At 29.9% G+C, this 20,429-nt stretch overlaps 1 protein-coding gene across 5 annotated transcripts in view; it reads left to right on the forward strand.

The window, feature by feature from the left end:
• Positions 1-20,429, forward strand: part of LOC118204729 (ATP-binding cassette sub-family C member 10) — a 142,321-nt gene that overhangs the window by 88,281 nt on the left and 33,611 nt on the right. For all 5 annotated transcript variants that reach the window (XM_085825606.1, XM_085825602.1, XM_085825607.1 and 2 more), the window contains 6 exons: positions 1,296-1,529; positions 7,589-7,667; positions 11,700-11,877; positions 12,092-12,307; positions 13,009-13,136; positions 15,244-15,413. In XM_085825606.1, coding sequence (XP_085681732.1) covers positions 1,296-1,529; positions 7,589-7,667; positions 11,700-11,877; positions 12,092-12,307; positions 13,009-13,136; positions 15,244-15,413 — 1,005 coding nt within the window. The remainder of the gene's footprint in view (positions 1-1,295; positions 1,530-7,588; positions 7,668-11,699; positions 11,878-12,091; positions 12,308-13,008; positions 13,137-15,243; positions 15,414-20,429) is intronic.

The following is a 20,429-nucleotide window of genomic DNA, read 5'->3' on the forward strand; positions in this document are numbered from 1 at the left end:
AAAGTGCATGGACTATTTTTCTTCAAACAAGAAACTGTGATCGATGACTCAATTCTAGATATGTTGGAAACCTGGTTGTTACCCATAGCTGAACACCATTTATCATGATTGCATTTTGCAACTGGATGGTGCTCCGCCCTATTTTTACAGAAGTGTACAAGAGCTTCTTAATAGTGTTCTTCATCAACGCTTGTTTGGAAGTGCTGCAAAAGCAGACAACTATCTTCTCTCCTAGCCACCCTATTTGCTTGATTTAACACCAATTTCTTTTTTAGAGGTTTGTTAAAGACCGAGTTTATGTGTCACCAATGCCCATGTCACTTGAGGAAGTATATGGTCGGATAAAGCATGCACTACAGACCGTCATGGCAGACATGCTACACCGAGCATGAGAAGAATTTGATTATCGTGTAGATGCCTGTTGTGTGACCAAGGTTGCACTTATTGAAGCATTCTGTTTAATACATCATGTCCATATAAAATAATAAACCAATTTATTAATCTTTTAAACTGCGCCATTCATTTATTAACACCCTGTATATTTATATATGCACACACACACACATACATGCAGACAAGATTCATTTCTTTCCTCAAATTAGAACAATTTTATGCAACCTTGTTTAAAATAAATTTTTGTGAAACAAAGAAGTAAATTGACATTAAAAATTATGTAAGAAAATATTTTAAGTATTTCCACCTTTTCAACAAAAGCTATAAAATTTTACCAAATAATACTAAATCATTGATAAAATATTATTAGTATAAATATACAGCTAATTTAAGTGCCCCAAAGTCCCAGATCTGAGTCTGAAATCCTATTCATCTCTTTACTAATTTCCCTGGCACCTTTTAAAGATCCCTAAGAAGTTATTGAGTGGCCTTCATGATGCCCAAGATATTGAAGATTAGGCTGTGGGGAAAAGAAGATCATCTGTTAATATGTCAACATAACTGCTATTCATATTTATAGTTTGTATGTCTGCTGAAGAGCCAAAATCAAGATTCATTATGTGTTTTAGCTAATGGGGAGCTTTAAGCATGAATGCTAAATAGTATTTAAAATTTTTTTTATCTAAGTGTGAAAATCCTATCTGCATTTGTTTCAATAATTAGATAAGGGACTAAGATAGAGTGTTTTGTAAAAATGAAAAGCTATAAAGCAAATGCCGTCTGTATTGTTATATAAAGGTACCTTTTTCAGTGAATCAATTTTTTCCCCCTTCTGTAAGCATGTATGTAACAGTGTATTTTGAAAAATCTCTATGAATTTACTGTTACTGTTTCAAATTTAGGTTCCCCAAACAAGATTTTGCCCATGTACTTTTTGAGTAGCAAAGAAGATGATCAAGATGACAAAGTTAACACTGAAACCTCGAAAACAGCTGATGAATATGATGATGATGATACAGTTGCAGAAGAGGAGAAAGAAAAAGGAGTTGTCAAATTTCATGTCTATAAATCTTATTGGAAGGCAATTGGCACCCCTTTGTCATTGTCAGTTCTCTTGTTCTGCCTACTTATGCAAAGTAAAATTATTTTGTATAACTTTAAAAAGTAATTTAATTTGTATTGCATATCTTTAATGCTTTTCTCCATTTAAAATCAGTTACTTGAAGCATAGCTTGATTTATTATATACTGATTGGATTTTTAGTTGGATTGATTTTTTTTAAGATGAAGGTCAAATTACTTATATAAAAATTTTACATACATTTATATACATTTTATATATGTACAAGTGCACATGTATATGTATGCAGTTATTTAAGGAGAAATGGCAACAGATATTATTGGTCAAGTAAGGAAAAGATTTGCTTAATTTACAGATAAATGAATGATGACTAACTAGTACAGTACAAAGTCCGTAATCCGGACTCGTCGGGACTTCGGCGATTCCAGATTAGGGTTTTTTCCGGATTACAGATCATCAATTTAAATCTAATTAAGTAAATAACTAAGATGGAATGCAGAAATTATACAATTAAAAATATAAAACCGTAATTTATGGAATAAAGAGCAATTCTGATCTAAAGAATATCAAAATTTACATAAAAAAAAAAGCTTAATATTTATTTGTTTACTTTATTAAACATTTCTTTCAATGTAAGTTGTTTAAGTTGCTTCGTTTTTTGTGCTAATACTTTCTCTTTAATTCTATAAACAGAAATAATTTCTTGTTCAGTTACAAATTTCCACTGTTCAAGACCTGTAATTGCTGTGTCGAGAATACCGACTAACTTGTCAATCGAAATTTTTTCGTTTTCAATAACCTCTCTGTCACTTTCTATCGAAAGCGCGCATGGGTAAACGCTTTACGCGCATGCGTAGTGGACGCGCTCATTAAACGCGCATGCGTAAGTTTGCGGCTTTGAGGTCTGGATTATAGATCATTCCGGATAATGGACGTCCGGATTACGGACTTTGTACTGTATTAGAATTTCAAGCACTTACCCAAATAACTCTTATCTTCGCAACAGAAAGTAAGAGAAAAAAATTATGTATATAATGCTTTTAAATTATAAAAAGCATAAGATTCAAATAACCATATAATTGCCGAGTAAAAGTAGAAATTACTTGTATGCCATGAAAGTTCTGAATCCTTATAACCTTTGCAAGCAACTTTATAAAAGTATTTAAAATGTGTAATGAAAATGAAAAAGAAATGTAAAAATGTATACAAGTGCTACAAGATAGTTCCATAGCTAATCTGTTTCATGAGAAAGCAGAAATTCGTCATGCTAAGTTAAGAGACTTGTCATCTTATTTCTGTGTTGGATATATAGCTCAATATTAAATTAGACTGACTATTTGATTAATTTAGCAGAAATGATTAATAATATCGTTATATGGCTTTATTTATGATCACATAAACTCTCTTGCAGCCAGGGAGATCAGAACTTAATAATGGTTGGTAAAAGCATGATATAACGGTAAATAGTCGTATATTTTGGCTTTGACTGCATGAGTTGGTCAATAAAATTCATGAAGTAGGCAACTTTAGCCTGTGGCTTCATAAAATGTTTATGTGTATATTCACAGGTATCAAAATTAAAGAATCATGTCAGAAATAAAACGTAACTGATACTTGATGAAAAATTATTAATAGAAATTTGTACAAAAGCATTAGTTAACATAAATTGCAATGTCTGGCAGTTGATTATTTGCAGAATAACGAAATTAAAAACAAATTTACGGAAATTGTAAAATGATGGAAAAATTAAGTCCTTTTTGTGGGAAAATCTTTTCTTTAATAGGGTGTATCGTCACCTCGGACAGATATACATACCTGACATCTTGATTTCATAGACTTTACCAAAATGTTGATCAAGTCTTGGTTAGTTACATGGCATGTTTCTAAAAGTGCACATTTCAGCTCTTGGAGAGTTCGAGAAGAAATTTGATGTGCTGAAATTCATTGGATGAGTAAGGTGGTCAATCAATTCTAGTGATATCTTCTTTTTGCAAGTATTCTGACATCACATATGCTCGATGAGGCTGAGCATTGTCATCAGTTAGCAGAAACTCTGAGCCAACAGCACTCCTAAACAGTCTAACTTGTGGTTCCAATACCTCATTCACATATCTCTGAGCATTTACTATACTTCCTTGAAAGATATGCAGCTTAGTGCAGCCACTTGTCATAATTCCTCCTCAAACCATTATATCGTGTCACTAAAACAAAATACTTCACAGACAAGGGAAGGCAAGTTGTGTGTTCCCACCTCTCTCCAGATCAAAACATGTCTAGAATCGCTGTTCAGACTATATCTGGACTCGTTAACTCGTGGCCCAGACTTTTGGCTCCACTGAACATGACAAAAGCACCACTTTCAACAGGCACCTCTGGGAGCTGAAGTGAGTGGGACACAAACCATTGGTTTCCTTGCATACAGTCCAACCTCATTAAGCCATTGTGCAGCAGTAGAGTGGCTAATTTGAGTTCCTGTGGTAGCCTTAAGGTCTGAAACCAAATCTCTTGTAATCACTTCGCAGTTTCTTTGAGCTGGCAACGACAGGAAATGGTCTTCTGATGCAGTTGTTGCTCTTGGTAGGCCTTCATCAGGCTGACTATCAACTAATCTAGTGTTTAAAAAGTGTCTTCAAACTCTTGATATTATACTTTGAGGGATATTCAAATCTTGGATGACCTCCATTTGTGGACTTCCCTCGAGTCTACCAATTATTTGTCACACTTGACCTTTGCTTAAATGATGCCTTTGAGCCATAAGTGCTAAATACTGATCACTCTGAGAAACCACATTCACTTAAAGCAACACCACAAACCAAAATTCCAACATGCATCCATTGCACACTACATTGCCAATCAGTGTTGACTCGTAATAAGCACTGTGGAACAACAGCACCCCTATCTACACTTATTATTATTTTTAATATTTAATATAGTGTTCCCTTTAGTCTTTAATTCTTTCTTTATACTTTTAAAATACATAATCCGTAAGCTTAACGTCAGTAGCCATTCCCCTGTTTGTGAAAAAGGTACAAAAGTCTGTGTTTGGAACTGCGTGCTTCACAGTTCCAGCGACGTGATGTTTGGCTGTTCTGCGCATCCGCACACAGAAAACAGCACCCAAGCCAGGTAGAGTGAAGAGCACTGTCACTCTTGCTGTGCTGCAATTCTGGCGTGTTGTTGAAAAGGTGATTCGTTTTTACTTCGCGCGTGTGGTATTCCTTCACAAAGTGGAACTTCACCATAAACAGAGTTCATGAAAATGGGCAACCTTTAAAAGTTGCCTTACTGAAATTCAATCATCATCAAATGCAGATCAAACTATTGCAAAAACAACAGGAATTTAAAAATATCTAAATGACGATAATTTCAAGTTTTGGTTAGAGCTTTTTTTATCAGATTGTGCCTCATGTTGAAATAATATACAACTAAATGCAATCCAGAGAAATTAGTGTGTTTAAAGTTAATGAATATGTAACACATTTCAAAACTGGTATTTTAGAATTAAGAAACTCAAAGTACTGTGAGAATTTTTCAAAGATACTGATGGCAGAAGCTAAAGAAATATTGATATAATGCGCAGATATTCTTCCGCTAAACACTTAGCAGCTGCTAAATTGTTTAACAAGAAATGCTACTTTAGTTTTAGGAATGAACATCCTACAGAAGAAATAGTACTGACCACTGAAGCATATCCAATGATTGACAAAGAAAAGCTTGAAACTGAACTAAAAGTATTCTATCGTAGGTCTGATATTTGTGAATACTGCAAATTAATTGAGCTACTGAAATTTATCTTCGAAAATAATCTAGATGATGTTCTTAGTGAAATTACAAAACTGATAAAAATTCTCTTGAGAATTCCCAAGACTACATCAGAGGCAGAATGCTGTTTTTCAACATTGAAAAGAATGAAAACTTTTCTAAGAAGCACTAGGAATTCGGAGACTAATGCGCTTGTATTGCTTTCAATATAGAAAAATTTCCTCAGTTGTCATCCAGAGATCAAGGAGAAAATTATTGATCATTTCACACAAATTAAAACAAGAAGAAAGGATTTCATTTTTAAATGAATAGACAAAGATTGAACTGTTATAATTTTGGTTAAAGTAATTAAGAAATGTTTAATTTTTTCCTTGTAAGACTTCATGAAGTTTCAAAATAAATATTCTTTTTACACAATTTTAAAACAAAGGTTAAATTTTGTTGGTACAACACCCCAACTAATTTTAGCTAAGAGCCACCACTGTTGCCAATCACCAAATTTGCATATTTCCAGCACTAACAATATGTGGGAGTGCAATTTTGTGTTCAGTTGTATTTAATTAACATAAATAATTACAGCATTGGGCATTGGTTGCAACATTATCTTAGTGAGCATATTTTTTCTCACTATCCTTTAATTTTGATGAGCAATGTATATATGTAATATCTTGGCTATAGCTGTAGTGGATTGGAGAGGTTTATTGCATTGTAATAACTTAGAGAGTCTTTATTGTATAGATAGAAGGATGACATTTGCAGACAGATGTAGCTGTAGATACAACATAATTTTATTATTGGAAAACGTTAATTTAAGAGAAAAGAAAAATACACTAAAGTAAAACATAAAATTAAACCTTGTGTTTGATGTAGATTTTAATCAAGAATGATGATTTCGAAGACACTCATGTACAGGTCTCCCTTCATGAGAGTAAAGAAGTCGCCGTGTCATCGACATAACATGCTAACAGAGAGTAATTGTCCAAACCGGGGTGTGGAAAGTTTGATATGTAGAAAAGATACAGCACTGGCCCGAGAATACTTCCTTGTGGGACGCTGGATTTTATAGGTCTTGAATTGGATTTTTCATTTCCTTGAGCAACGAAGAAAGTGCGGTTCTGCAAAAAGGAGAAGTCTGCAGCAATGAAGAGAAACCCATGGTTGTATTTATGCTAGAAAGGGGTAAAGCCAACAAGAAGGTAGTGCCATCTGTTGGCACAAATAGTAAAGAAAGTTGAAAAATTATATTAGGAAGGATTGGATTTGAATTAAAGTCCTTAACTAAACAAGATAAATCTTTGTGAATGTGAAAAGTTTCAAGAAATTCCAATTCATTGATGGAAGAAGCTTTCTGGATACTTTTTGAAGAATCAAAGTCAAAATTATAGTTAAATTTCCAACTATGATTACCTGTTGATTATTCGTTAATTTCACCTTTTTGGGCATGAAATTTGTATTTCTTGCAAAACTTTAATGGTGTTTAGTGAAAATTCCTGTAGCATATCAGTTTATAACAAAATTATAAACAAAAGAACATTACACACTAGTAAATCACAGCAGAATATCACTGAATAGCATTTAATTAAAAAAAAGTCTACCTCAAACTATTGTCATTTGTTTAACCAACCCCATGGAAATAAATCAAAATGATGTCAGAAATTGCAAATTTTGAAGTTAAATATCTCATTTAAATTTTGTGGAGTCAAGTTTTTTGTGTTTTATTTCTTATAACTGTTGAAATATTTTCTCTAGTATAAGTGAAATGACCGGAGGAAATGTATAAAATATTAGATTTCGTATTTTATTCAAAATTAGATGTTTTAAGTTCAAAAATATGAAAACATGAATCTTTATATCATTTAAAGCATTTTTGTATACAGAAGTATGTGTCTACAGCCAAGAGTTGCAAAGATAAAGTCTGAGTAAGGACTTTATTGATATGGTGTATACACACGTATGTAGCGAAAGAGAGAGAATTTAAGAGGCTAAGATAGGTGATATGAAAAAAACTGTTGGAACACTGAAAAAGGTCATTATAAGACTAAAATTCTTATCATTGCGAAATAATAATTCTTAGAATAATTACGAATTTATCAAAGTTAATATGTACTACATATGATACGTAAGTATGTAATGTGTCTTAAGTCTTAAGAGTGAACATTTCCTAATACCAGATCTGCCTTTTAAATACACCTTTTTTAATAAATCTGCCTTTTTTAATATACTGTTTCTCTTTTTATTCATTTAAGAAATTGCAGAAGAAATTCTTTTCATAGAGAATGAATATCTTTATCTGTCTGCATGTATTCACATGTCTTATTATATTTGTTAATTTTTTTCATTCTGATTTGTTTAGCTTCTAGAACGACTTCTGATTGGTGGCTTTCTTATTGGGTATCAAGTATACATATCGCTGGAAATAATACGCTTTCAAGGTAAGTAACATAAATTTCTGAATCTGTTTTTACTAACCTCTGTTGATAACACCAAAGTAGGGTGAGAAGAAAATGGAATGATATAAAAATTATAATCTCATAGACTAATTTTTTACCATTTCATATCTTTTACATCTGGTAAATCTACCACTACTGTTGATGACAGTAAGTGTAGTGTTAACAATTTAATTGCAAAAACTGCCAAAATGCAGTATATATTGTAAGTGCTATTATGCATTTATGAAAGTGAATTTGGTGTGATATGGAGTTCCTAATAATTGAAAATTTTATGTTCAGTGACATTCAGTTTAATACTTTTATTATTATTCATGTGTGTTTAAAACTTCCTTTTTAAATGTTTACATATATTTGCATAATAGTGTGAATAATAGTTCACATTTGGAGTTTTAGTCATATTTAAACTTTGCCACAAAAAATATTTTGTTTTTGAACCAAATTTGTAATGTCAAAAGAATTGTGAATAATAATAATCATAACAGGATGTAAAATATATATGAATACATTTACCAAAACAACTAAAATGTACTGCATGTGTTAGTGATAGAAATGAATTTTAGACTGTGAAAAATTTTAAAACATTATTTAAAATACTAATGTATCTTTAATCATGAGCATAATTTAAAAAAATGTTATGTTAGTGTGGGAACAGCATTACGTCGTATAATTATTATAAGATTTGGATGACATATGTCTGCTTGAAAAAGCTGATGAAAGTAAATTAAATTCTTTCTTTGAATTTGACAAAATTGTGTTTTTCTTGTAGAAAAAGAAATTAAAAATAAAAACATTAACATAAATTATATAACCTACACTCTGAAAAAAGAAAAGTTTTGAAACTTAGAATAAAATTATAAACTGTGAAATAGTTAAGTTTTGTTTGTTCTTAAAGTGATCATGAAAGGACATTAAGTAACAGGAATTTGTTAATAAAATTTTTACAAGAATTCTTACAGAAATTGTATTTTATTTTTCAGCAAAACCTTTGTCATAATCCACTTTGTCAATCTACCTGTTCACAACTTGTAGCCACCCTTTGGAGAGGATTGACATGGTCATTACTGAATCGTGTACCATTTCTGTTACCTCATTATCATCTACAGACTTCTGATCCCATAAATATTTGTTCCTAGGTGCAAACTAATGAAAATTAGATAGTGCCAACCCCTGACTGTGTGGTGACTTCGATAACTCAAATTTCAGTGTGATATACCTTTTATGTATTCAGTAGAATTGGGATGAGTATTATCATGATGTTGTAATACTTTTTTTTCCTTGGAGTCTAAGTTGTAATACTTTTTCTTTTCTTTCTAAGTCTCAGTAGTTTGATTGGGTAGCAAATGTTCAATCACTTTCCATCCTAACCACAAGTAAGAAAAGCTGCAAGACCAGTATCTGTTCATGATTGTGTTCCATTTTCTGTAACTGAAATCAGCAGTAATTGAACCTTTTCCTCAAAATGAAACCCAGGACTTAATGCAGTAAACAGTTCTGTCTTCAAAATAATGCATAGAATTTCCCAACATTTTGTACTTTATTTGATAAAGAGTACCTGTTAACCTTTTGATGGTCTTCAATGATTATTCAGACATAAAATAAATATAAATTTGAATTTTTTTCTTTGCTTCATTTATTATTACTGTTTAGGTATGTTATGATAAATATTTAGTAAATAAAATTTAAGACTTAATTAAAAAAATTTTTCAACTTCTCATTTTGTTAAAAGAAAAAAATAGTAACTGACCCAATAGCTGCTTTCAGATCAGGCACTTGGCCTGCATGGATTTTGAGCTTGAGATCACTGCCATACAACATAATCATAATACTAATAATTACACATCACATGTGCAGCTGAAAGAAAACAACTAGGCTAAGAAAAATGGTTTATTAGATTTATGTTTTATTATTTTTTGTCTTATCATAAATTTTACAAATTAAAAAAGTTTTCAGAAACAAAATCACAGATTCTGATTGCATGAATTTAATTAATGAGATGGCTGTGCTTGACATATTGATGCAATTTTTTAAATATTTGGCATAGAATTACTTTACTTAATTTTTTAAATTATCTCATTTCAAAATATTCAATCTGTTTCCTGTTTTCCATTGTAAATTACTGGCTTAGCTGCCCCACTAAATAAGAAGAGGGTTGTCAATAATGTATCAACAATGCTGGCCAGTAATAGTGTCAGTAATGTTGGTTACCTAACAGCTTTTGTTTTGGAATATTTCTCTTGAATGATTCTTACATTCCTAACTTAGCATACTCATGTGTTTTGAATAAGACTTGCGTTTGAACATCCTCCTTAAAGGCAATCAGTTCTTGCATCATATTATCAACATTATATATGTCACAGTTCTGCGCCTATGAGCTATGCTTGTGCATTCAGGTTTTCAATGTCGTGGAAGTGACATTAAAGTCTTTTAAATTTTGCAAGTGGTTTATGTATACAGTATATCTTCTGGTGAAATGCAGTCTGCTGAGTAATGTGTAATAACATTAAGTAATCAAAGTAAAGAAATTGTTTTTGGTTTGGTGTCAATATATGCAAATCAGTTTTTAAAATGAGAAACAATAATAATTATTCTAACTTCAAAGAGATCGAACTCTTCGTTGTAGTTACATTTAATGAATATATATCAACCAAATAGAAAATATTTTTGTTGAATTTTATTAATTGTGTCCATATAGGATTACCAACTTGGAGGAGAAATTCTGTCACTGTATTAAAAATATCTATGGATTGCTGCAAACAGCTACCCTTGCTTAGGCAACATACCTTTTTAAGAAGAAACAAACTGTTGTAACTTTTATCATTGTAGTCACACAGTTGCACAAAAAGACAGTCAAAGCTTTAGCTTTAGTAGTATTTATTGCTTTGATATATAACTTTATATCAATAAACAATTAATTATCAATCTTATTAAAATGTTTTTGGTAATTAATAGGATCTTTATTATGGCAATCATTTGCGCTGCACTTAGAAAGTCCTCCACGAAGGCATCCCTCCCCTTAGGCAGATAGCCCTAGTGTGCTTTGCCATAATTAAATACACCACCATTTGTGATGCATATTTAGCTGTTGACCCCCAATCAACCCCTTGATCATCATTGACCTCCTTTAAAATTTAATCGATCCCTTGCATCAATACCGACTGCTTAAAATGATAATCTAAAACTGAAAAAACTTAAGTCATTGAAATGTTTAAAGGTGCCTCACTTTCATTACATGTGACAGGATGAATATGAAGAGATTGTATATTGCATATCATTCTAATGTCATCACAGTTCTCAGTTATTATGACTCAGAATTCTACATCTATGACTAAATTCCATAAACAATTATTAATCGTTGCTTTGGTGCTTTCCTCCCAAAAGTTAATAAACACGTTGTTGAATCAAACCTTGTTGAAAGTCATAACATGGCTTGAAAATCATTTCACTTTAAATCCATATTTTCTTACTACCTTATTAATTTCAAAACAATGCCCAAAAGGAATTATATAGCATTTGTCATTCTTTAGAGCCAGTGTTATTGGGAAAATTCAGTTAAATCAGATTCAGAATACCAAAACTGAAATTTTGCTTGCTCAAAGTTGCTCTTTCAGGCATTATGAAATTCTAAAATCTTAAGTTCTTGCTCTCATATTATGGTTCCCACCTTTGTTAAGCATTGCATAAAGGAAATTAAACTTTGTCAGTGGTAGCAGCATTCGTATGTTACAGACCAATACTGGAGAGTGTAGAAATATAAATAGTTGACATAGTTCTTTGTTTATCTTTCTCTGCATTTTTTCCTGTCCTTTCTAACTTTCCTTATTTTTTGTAATTTTTAATTATAGAATTACTAAGCAGATTGACCTTTTGTAATTTAAAAAATATTACTCTGAACTAGGAATTAGAATAAATATTTAGCCTTGGATATTTATATATTTGGATGTTTATATATATATAAATATTTATGATGGATGTTTATATATATAAATATTTATGATTTGATATTTCATTTTTTAGGCAGCCACTTGATGGTAATAGTAAGCAGAAAAATTATCTTTCCTTTTACTTATCTGTATATGGAGCATTGGCTGCTACAAACAGTGTATTTACATTATTCCGAGCATTCTTATTTGCTAAAGCTGGTATTCAAGCTGCTGTATACCTTCATGATCGATTAGTCAAAAATGTTTTAAAGGTAATTTTATAATAGGAGAATGTGAAATTTTGCTTTATTTAGTTGATTTAGTTAGAAAAATAAGAAATATTTTATAATTTTTCAGACTATACAAAAATTTCTTTATAAAATTTTAAGTTTCATGTAATTTATTTACATTTGTTAATGTGAAGTTATAAATTATTTGGTATTAAAAAAGTAATTTTGTATATATAAAATTTTATTTCTAACTTAGGCTACCTCTGACTTCTTTGATGTGACTCCTCTTGGAAGAATTATGAATAGGTTTTCGTCTGATGTTTATTGCATAGACGATTCTCTTCCATTTGTTTTGAATATACTTCTTGCACAAGTATTTGCACTAATTGGATGTGTTGTTATTACTTGCTATGGTCTTCCATGGATTATATTGTTGATTTTGTTCTTAACTGTAATCTATTACAGAATACAGGTATGGAATAACTAATAGTACATGTTTATGGTTTTGATTTCTGAAATGAAAGAAGTTAAAATTATGTTGCCTTTATTGTTATATGTACAGATGAATGCATGATCCTATTTTTCAATGATTGATTTATTTTGAGAAATTTTTATATTTCATTAATTTTATATTTCATCATTTAATACTCGAAATTTTAATTGTTAAAATAAATAAATTTTTTAATTAATTTGGTTGTCTATTTAATCTTTAATGTTTTGTGAACATTTTGGAATATACTAAAGCAAGTCAGAATGTTATACATTTTATGGAATAAAGCATAATTCTAATAATAATGTACAGAAAGAAATAACAAATTAACTTCTGTAATATCTGTAGTTATTAAAGTATGAACAAAATATATGCCCCTGTAATTTCTTATTTATAATATTGTTTTATCTATTAGCCTATATCAATCATTATCTATTTAGCAAATTTTTTTCATCCAGATTTTACATGTATTATTAGTTGAACTAATAATTATAAAATTCAAAAATAGAGTCCATTTATTAATTAACAGTTTTATGACATGTCATATAATAGAAAATTTAATTCTTTAATATTAAATGTAGTTAAAGGACTTCTTACTGTTTAATTTGCATAAGTGCATCTGCAATGAGATTTAGGTAAAGATAATAAGATAAGTAATTTGCAGCATGAAAATTTTATTTCAGCGTAGTTATAGGTATACATCAAGAGAGCTGAAACGACTTTCAAGCATCAGTTTGTCTCCTATATATGCTCATTTTTCTGAAACATTAAGTGGACATTCTACAATTAGAGCTTTCGCTGCTTCATCGAGGTAAGGCTATCATGAAAATGTGAAATCTGGAATAATTTTCAGACACTGAAGTGATGTGTGATTCATTTAATATGCATACATGTGATAAAATTTAATTAATAAACAAGGCTCAGGAAGACCATGTTAACATTAAATAAGATTTATTAAATGTCCATATATATTTATGATATATTCTCTCTCACTCTTCAGTGCAAAAATAAAACTTTCTGACATTTCAGTCTAATGCTGAAGTATTCACATGACAGTGAAAATGAACTGTTATTTTAAAGTTTCAGGGGTTGGCAAAATAATAAAATTGATGCTTTTTTCTTTAAGCGCACATTAGCAATGGAACATGTATCTTATTCTTACATGCCAGTGATCAGGATTACTGTACTCAGAATGTTTGGACTGCTGTAATTTATTATGCTACTTCTCATTATTATTCAGTGTGAGCTTTATAACTAGTGAAATGATTATCTCGATAATATTCAAAAGCTCATTTTGGATCATCAAAAATTGTAAATAAAGCACAGTCGTATGTGTTACTGTGAAAGACTGGAATCTGGAATCCAGGAAATGTCAACATTCACATAGTGGCTTGGTGTATGTCTGAAGTCTAATGGTTGTGTATGTCTAAATATCCTTTTTTCTCACTTAACCAGCAAATGTTGACAATCACCATGCACTGATGGTGAATGTTAAATAAAAATATTTTTGTTATGTTTTTTAAAGGTACTTTATTATTAAAACATATTATGATATATGTCCAAATAGGAGAAGCTTAAGTAAACAGCACATGTAAATAAACTGTTGAACTTAAAATGAACAGTTTACCTTCATGATTGATTAATTGAAATTGATGGATAACATTTTAAATGGGAAAAGAAAATAACACCAATAATAAACTTAATTATGTGACCGATGTTATGCAGTCTTATTTATTGATTAACTATTATGACACTTTGAATTGCACTTGAGTCCCTTGCTTTTACAACTCTGTCTTCTCAGTTTCTCATTTCAGCCTCCACAAGAGCATATATGTGCTTGTTGACATACACTGGTGATGCTGTGAATATATAAGAATGTAACCAAATATTCGGTCTTTCACCAACATATTTGGTATGTGTTGACATTCTCCAATTTTGGTCTTTCACACTAACATATGCATTTCAAAATGGGCAATATCTTTGAATTTAATGAAAACAGAACATTAAATGTTAATGATAGGGTAGCTTAAATCTGCAGTCTGAAAGCTGTGTATTGTGTGATAAAAGCAAAATTTTCAGAATGATATTTCTGTAACTTCTTTCATTTTTTTAAGATGAGGCATTTGTAATGTAAATAATACAAGCATGAGCAAATTTCAGTATAATATATAAACATTACTTTTGTTTTTGAAATATGATTAAACATGAAAATTTCCAGGTAAAAATATAATACGTATATGTGTCTGCATGCCTTTTCATCTAAATTCACATACAGTTATTGAAGTTGAAATGTGTTTAACATGTAATGTTTCAATATTAAATAGTTTATTAGATACTGTATCTCCCCCAACTCATAAAAGTCCTTGTTGTAGTAAATTGCACTAGTTTACTTGTGATTTAAAAAAGTATATGCCTTTTGATTTTGAGCTTTCATTTTCTTTTACATTTATTCCATTCTATTTATGTGACTGCAATTTTTATCCTTTATATTTGACGTAATGTTGCCTGTGTTTACATCATTTCATGTTTGATGTATGAAGTGTTCAGTAATAGCAATATTTCAAACAGAAGAAAGAATGCAGAAGAAAATGCCAATGAAGGAGAAAGATTCCTTGCTAGTAAACAATTTTTATCGCTGATATCTCATTGAGACTTATCAGCAATAAATTAATCACATTCATGTGTAAAGAGTATTTTATCATAACATCATCATAAAAATTAAATTAAGAAATTCTTTTAATTTTGTTGTTTATAAAATCTTTGTTATCCATTTAAAAAAACCATTTGTCTTCTTTCTAGCTGTGATGTTTTTAATAGATTTTTTATTCTGGTTATTATATGTACATTTATTAAAAAAAGCATTGTTACACAGCTTTCAAAATAGACTGTACTTTCAAAAATTAATTTATTACTGAAAGATTTCAGAAAGAAAATATGGATCGGATAGATGCTAATTTGAGAGCTGCACTTTCAACTTCAGCTGCATCACAGTGGTTAAATCTGAGATTACAGTTTATTGGTGTAATTGTAGTTACAGGTGTTGCTGCAGTTGCTCTTATTCAAAAGGAGTTTAGTGAAGTTGATGCAGGTATTGTAAAACTTTTATATTTTTAAAGAAGTTTTATTAAAAAAAATGTTTTTTTTCCTTGATTTTTTTTTTTTTTTTTTAATTTTATGTGATAGATTTTTACTTAAGTCATTGAATTTTAATATTGTATCTTTTGCATAAATGGAATACATAATATTAATGCTAATGTTATTTCTATATGATTTGTAGAAACTTCTAACGGATTGGTGAATATTACAAAATACTTGCACAGAAATACTTCTGTGTCCATAATGTAGTCATTCTTATGTATTATTAAGTTATCATTAGGAATAATTCTTATATGTTACTAAGTTGTTATTAGGGAGAGGATTTTAAGGTACAGAACCTTTAAAAAAAGATACATCTTTCTGTAAAGCTAATTTGAATTAATACGTATATAGTATTAGAGCTAATTTAAATTATCAGTTGGAGAAAAACTAAGCCACTTTATTTTCAAAGCAAAAATGTTATCTAACCAATAAATGGTTGCAAAATTATACCAAATTTTTCTCTGGTTATGCAAGTGATTAGAATGGCACCAACATATAAATTCACATATTATTTACTTATATGATTGTCAAATCATATTCCAAAGTATGGGAAAATCAGAACTTTTGCAAAAGAGGATAAATGCATGACCAGTGTTTTATTATTCTGACATATTAAAATGTCATATGTACGTGCATGTCTGTATCTATACATCTAACAATATAACAGAAAATTGAAATAACAAACAGCATCTCTTTTACAATATAAAATTCATTTACAATATAAGTCTCATTTATTATGTGTCAAATGATCACAGTCCATTTTTAAAACTCATGCCTCTCTAACTGTTAAAAAATTTTAGTCATTTAATAATTTATTAGTAATAAGTAATGAATCAATTTGAAAGAAACAGAACACTTATTCACATTGTGATCCATGAACATAGTGAAATATGGTCACTGTATCTTTTAAACAGATTCATTATTTTTCCTCCCCCTAGAAAAAATATAAAGAGAAAAACCCTCCACAAGAATTATAAAGAGCTTTTTAATTAAAACTTGTGATATTAACATTTTATTTTAAATAAAATATATTAGCTCTCGATAATTAGTTTAAAATTGTAATGATGATACAAAAAAAAAATAATAATAATTTGTAAAAGCACAATAGTTACAAACATTTTACATTTTATAGCTTTGTAATCCTGTTAATATATATATACGTATATAGTACTACAGGAATGTGAATTTTGCTATTAATTTAAAGATAAATATCTGAAAGATATTACTTATTGAGTTCACAATATTGTTCAGAAGGTATTTGACTGTTATAGCTTAAAATTAACTGAATGCTTATTGAACATAAATTAGTTAGAGACTTCTCCAATGTTTAATTGATAAAAAATGTGTGTTAGAAAAATACTTTGCAGTGGTAAACTGGAAAAATATACTCTCTTACATTATAAAAGGAAATATATATATATATATATATATATACATGTTTTATTTTATGTGATAGAAAAAAATTTAAAGAGCCTTTCTTTCTTTCAGTACATTCCTATTTTCTGAGCGTGACTTCAGATACTCTCTCAGTTCAGCATATATTATTATGACAATAAGTTTTGGCAGTCTAAAGTATGCAATAAAGACATTTTCATGAAGAACAAATGAATTCTCATGTTTTCAAAAAATTCGATGCCGATTTAGAGATCTGCCACTATATTCTTTGTTTATATATGAAAAAAAAAAATAGTGGCGAAAACATATACAGAGCTGCAATCAACTTTTACAGCCAACTTGCACAAGCCTAATTGATGATGCTGCAACCATTTTCGCTGTGTTTTCAACCAATTCCATACTCTCAGAATATGCAGTGTTGACTAAAGTTGGTTTTCACTACTAGTGATATCTGGCAGCCAATAAACTGCAGATGATGACTCTCATGCTGTAGAATAGGCATCCAAGTTTGAGCCTATGTGAATGAGCTGTTGTACAGGTGAATGGCATTGCTGGTTTCTGTTGTTTTCCTTGTGTGTAACGAGAATACGACACAATTTCCCATAAAAAGTCCTCAACAAAGACATTTTTTTCCCCTTGGCAGATAGGCCTCAGCCACTTTGCCATATTCAGTCAACCATCAATTAACCATTAAATGACTGCATTACTGTAGAAATAATACTGCACAATAATGAATCATTCATTGATTTTTGTGTGAAGTTGTGGCTGGAAAGCCTACAGTACGAAATGTCAGGCTTAGGATAAATTATTGAGCTTAGGATAAATTGTTTGAGCTTAGGCTTAGGATAAATTATTGAGCTTGCTGTATGATTTTAGCTTGCTGCTAACATCTGAAGGACATGTATCCAAACCTCAACGATGTAACATGTTTTGCATATGGACTATATCAGGTTTGTGAGGGTATCAGAGAGGAATACAATAAAGATTAAACAACTTCTTTGCTATCATAAGAAGATTTGCAATTGAAGTATAAAAACCTAGGCATGTACACCTGTATTGTGGGAGGTGAAACACAGCAGTCATCCAGTAACTTCGTAGCAGATCTTACCCTACCATTACTCTGACTAGGAATTTCAATATAAAAGGCAAAAAATCTTACATTCAAATCATTCCTTGAAGAACATATGCAAAAATCAGTACTGGATGAGAACAAACACTCAAAGAAAAAAATTCAATGAATAAAAATATGGCAATGCAGTAAAGTAAATGACTTAATTGCTACTTTGAGGAATATCCCCTAAAGAGCCGAGTCATAGACTGATATACTAAGAAGTCTGTAGAAACCCCTAATAGAATGCTTCGTTGTAACCAGATGGGGGTGCATTGATCAGATGTGCAGTTTTCTTGTAAAAACTTTGAAGACATCGAATTCTTCATAACTACCCCAGGTTCATGAAAACATCGACCTTTCAACATACTTAGCAAATGCTTAGTAAGAGAGACCTAAAGCTTGAAATTTTTCTAGTGCATGGCTACAAAAATTTGCTTAATGTGGTTTGGAGTTGGAAAAAGGTTGGGAAGAGGAAGAGCAGTGGAAGAATTTTAAAAATCATGAAGGATAACTTTAATGGATATTCCAAAATTCAGTTATATTTAAGAAACGGCTCAGTATGAGCTTTTGCATCTTTGAATAGACTCTCTTTTTGTATTCTTACATGATATGCTTTGTTGTTTTTTGTTGATGCTGAGCAAAGTCTGTCCACATCCAAGAATCATCTGACTCAAAGTTCTAGTGATATATATTCAAAATATAGAAATGTTAAACATTTTCCAGCAAAATATGTTTCTTGAAGTTTAGTATATGCTAGGTTTATTTTTGGAACATGACTATTCATGTTATTTATTATAATATATAATTGTTACGTGCTCAAAAATGAGTAAAGGGTGTTAATGCAACTTTTTTAAATCTATAAAGTCATTTTATTAGTACCTTTATGCAGATATATTTTCAGAAATTCTTCCCCTTGTCTTGGTATTGATTTTGCATGGTAAATTCTTTTCTGTAGTTATCATTAAGTTTCCCATTTAGTTATGTTGAATGGAGATATTAAAAATAAAAAAAAATCGTGATGAACCTTGGGTATAAGTTCTCATGTCACTGAATTCAGTGACAAAAAAAAAAAGTTACTGATATTCAAACCAATATTAATATTGCCAAATTATTTGAAATAAAAAGTATAATTTTCTGCATTGACTTCAAATTTGTGAATATTTTTAATGTGCATTTATTAAAGAGAAGCATACAAATGTTGAGTGCATAAATAAAATTCAACCTTAGACTGACTTGATTTCATCAAAATGAGTTATGCATTTTGAGTGAAACGAATTTAGAGTCTTTTTTTAGATATATGTATGTTTAACTTGTGAACAAGGCCATGTGGAAATCTTCATATTTGAGGCAGTTTTATAAATTTTAAAGCTTAAATAACTCATTAACTATTCTTATAAAAATTTCTGTTTTATAATAAATTCATATAATAAAACATAGTCTGAATTCTGCTATTTATACTATTTAATATTGTTTTATATTTTTTCTCTACCTTCCCCTCTACCTTATTATAATATATAACTTCAGTTCGTTCAGGAGATTGCTATATATTAATCTCCATTACATAAACGACCATGTAAATGGTTTTTCTGTACCTCCTTCTCTTCCAACATCAGTTAGTTCAGAAGATTGGAATACATTAAACTTCATTACCTAAAAAATCGTGTCAATGGTAAAAAAATTACTATTGCTTAATGTAACATCCTAAGTTAAGTTTTATTAACATGCTTTGATAATAAAAAATAATCTTTTCAAATGAATATTAATAGAAGAAAAGAAAATGAAAAGGTCATCTGACAATTAGAAAACTTATGAAACAGTCTTTGAAGAGCTGGAGAATGGTTTTTGAGTATTTAGAACAATGTGTTTAAGTATGTATCTACCATGCTAATAAGTTGTTCTTAGCAAATTTAATTCACTGATTACACTCTAATATGTAATTTGTGACACTGAAGTAAAATATTTTCACATGATTTTTCGATCTGATTTAAAGTTCTTGGAATAGATTTGAAGTGGGAATTTTTATTAATTTATCTTCACTTTTGCTTGCTTAGTTTTGATATTATTTTGATGAAGAAACCTGGAAAAAATTCTTTGTGAAAGAAATGAAAGAAAAATACTAAAGATACAACTATTGCTATCAAAATTTTGGAATCAGTTAACCAAAAAAGTTGCACATCTCTAAAAATATTTTTAAAAATCTGTAGTGGACCTGTGTGGAGAAAATGTTAAAAATGCTTACAATGATATAAACATTTTTGTGCTTTATTAGGTGAAATAGTTATATCTATCTTAAAACATTTATGTAATATGTTTAAAGTTTTTTATCTTAGGAGATAATATAATCAACTTGATTTAGTAAATAAATTATTATATATATATATATATATAACCGAAATAGAAATTGAAAAGCTAACAAGTAATGTGACGTAAGACCTATTTGGTCTTAAAAATTTTTTGCGC

Source organism: Stegodyphus dumicola, chromosome 10 (genome assembly GCF_044657685.1).
Source record: "Stegodyphus dumicola isolate Sdum_Otavi_A_Nest chromosome 10, ASM4465768v1".
In the NCBI taxonomy this organism is placed as follows: domain Eukaryota; kingdom Metazoa; phylum Arthropoda; class Arachnida; order Araneae; family Eresidae; genus Stegodyphus; species Stegodyphus dumicola.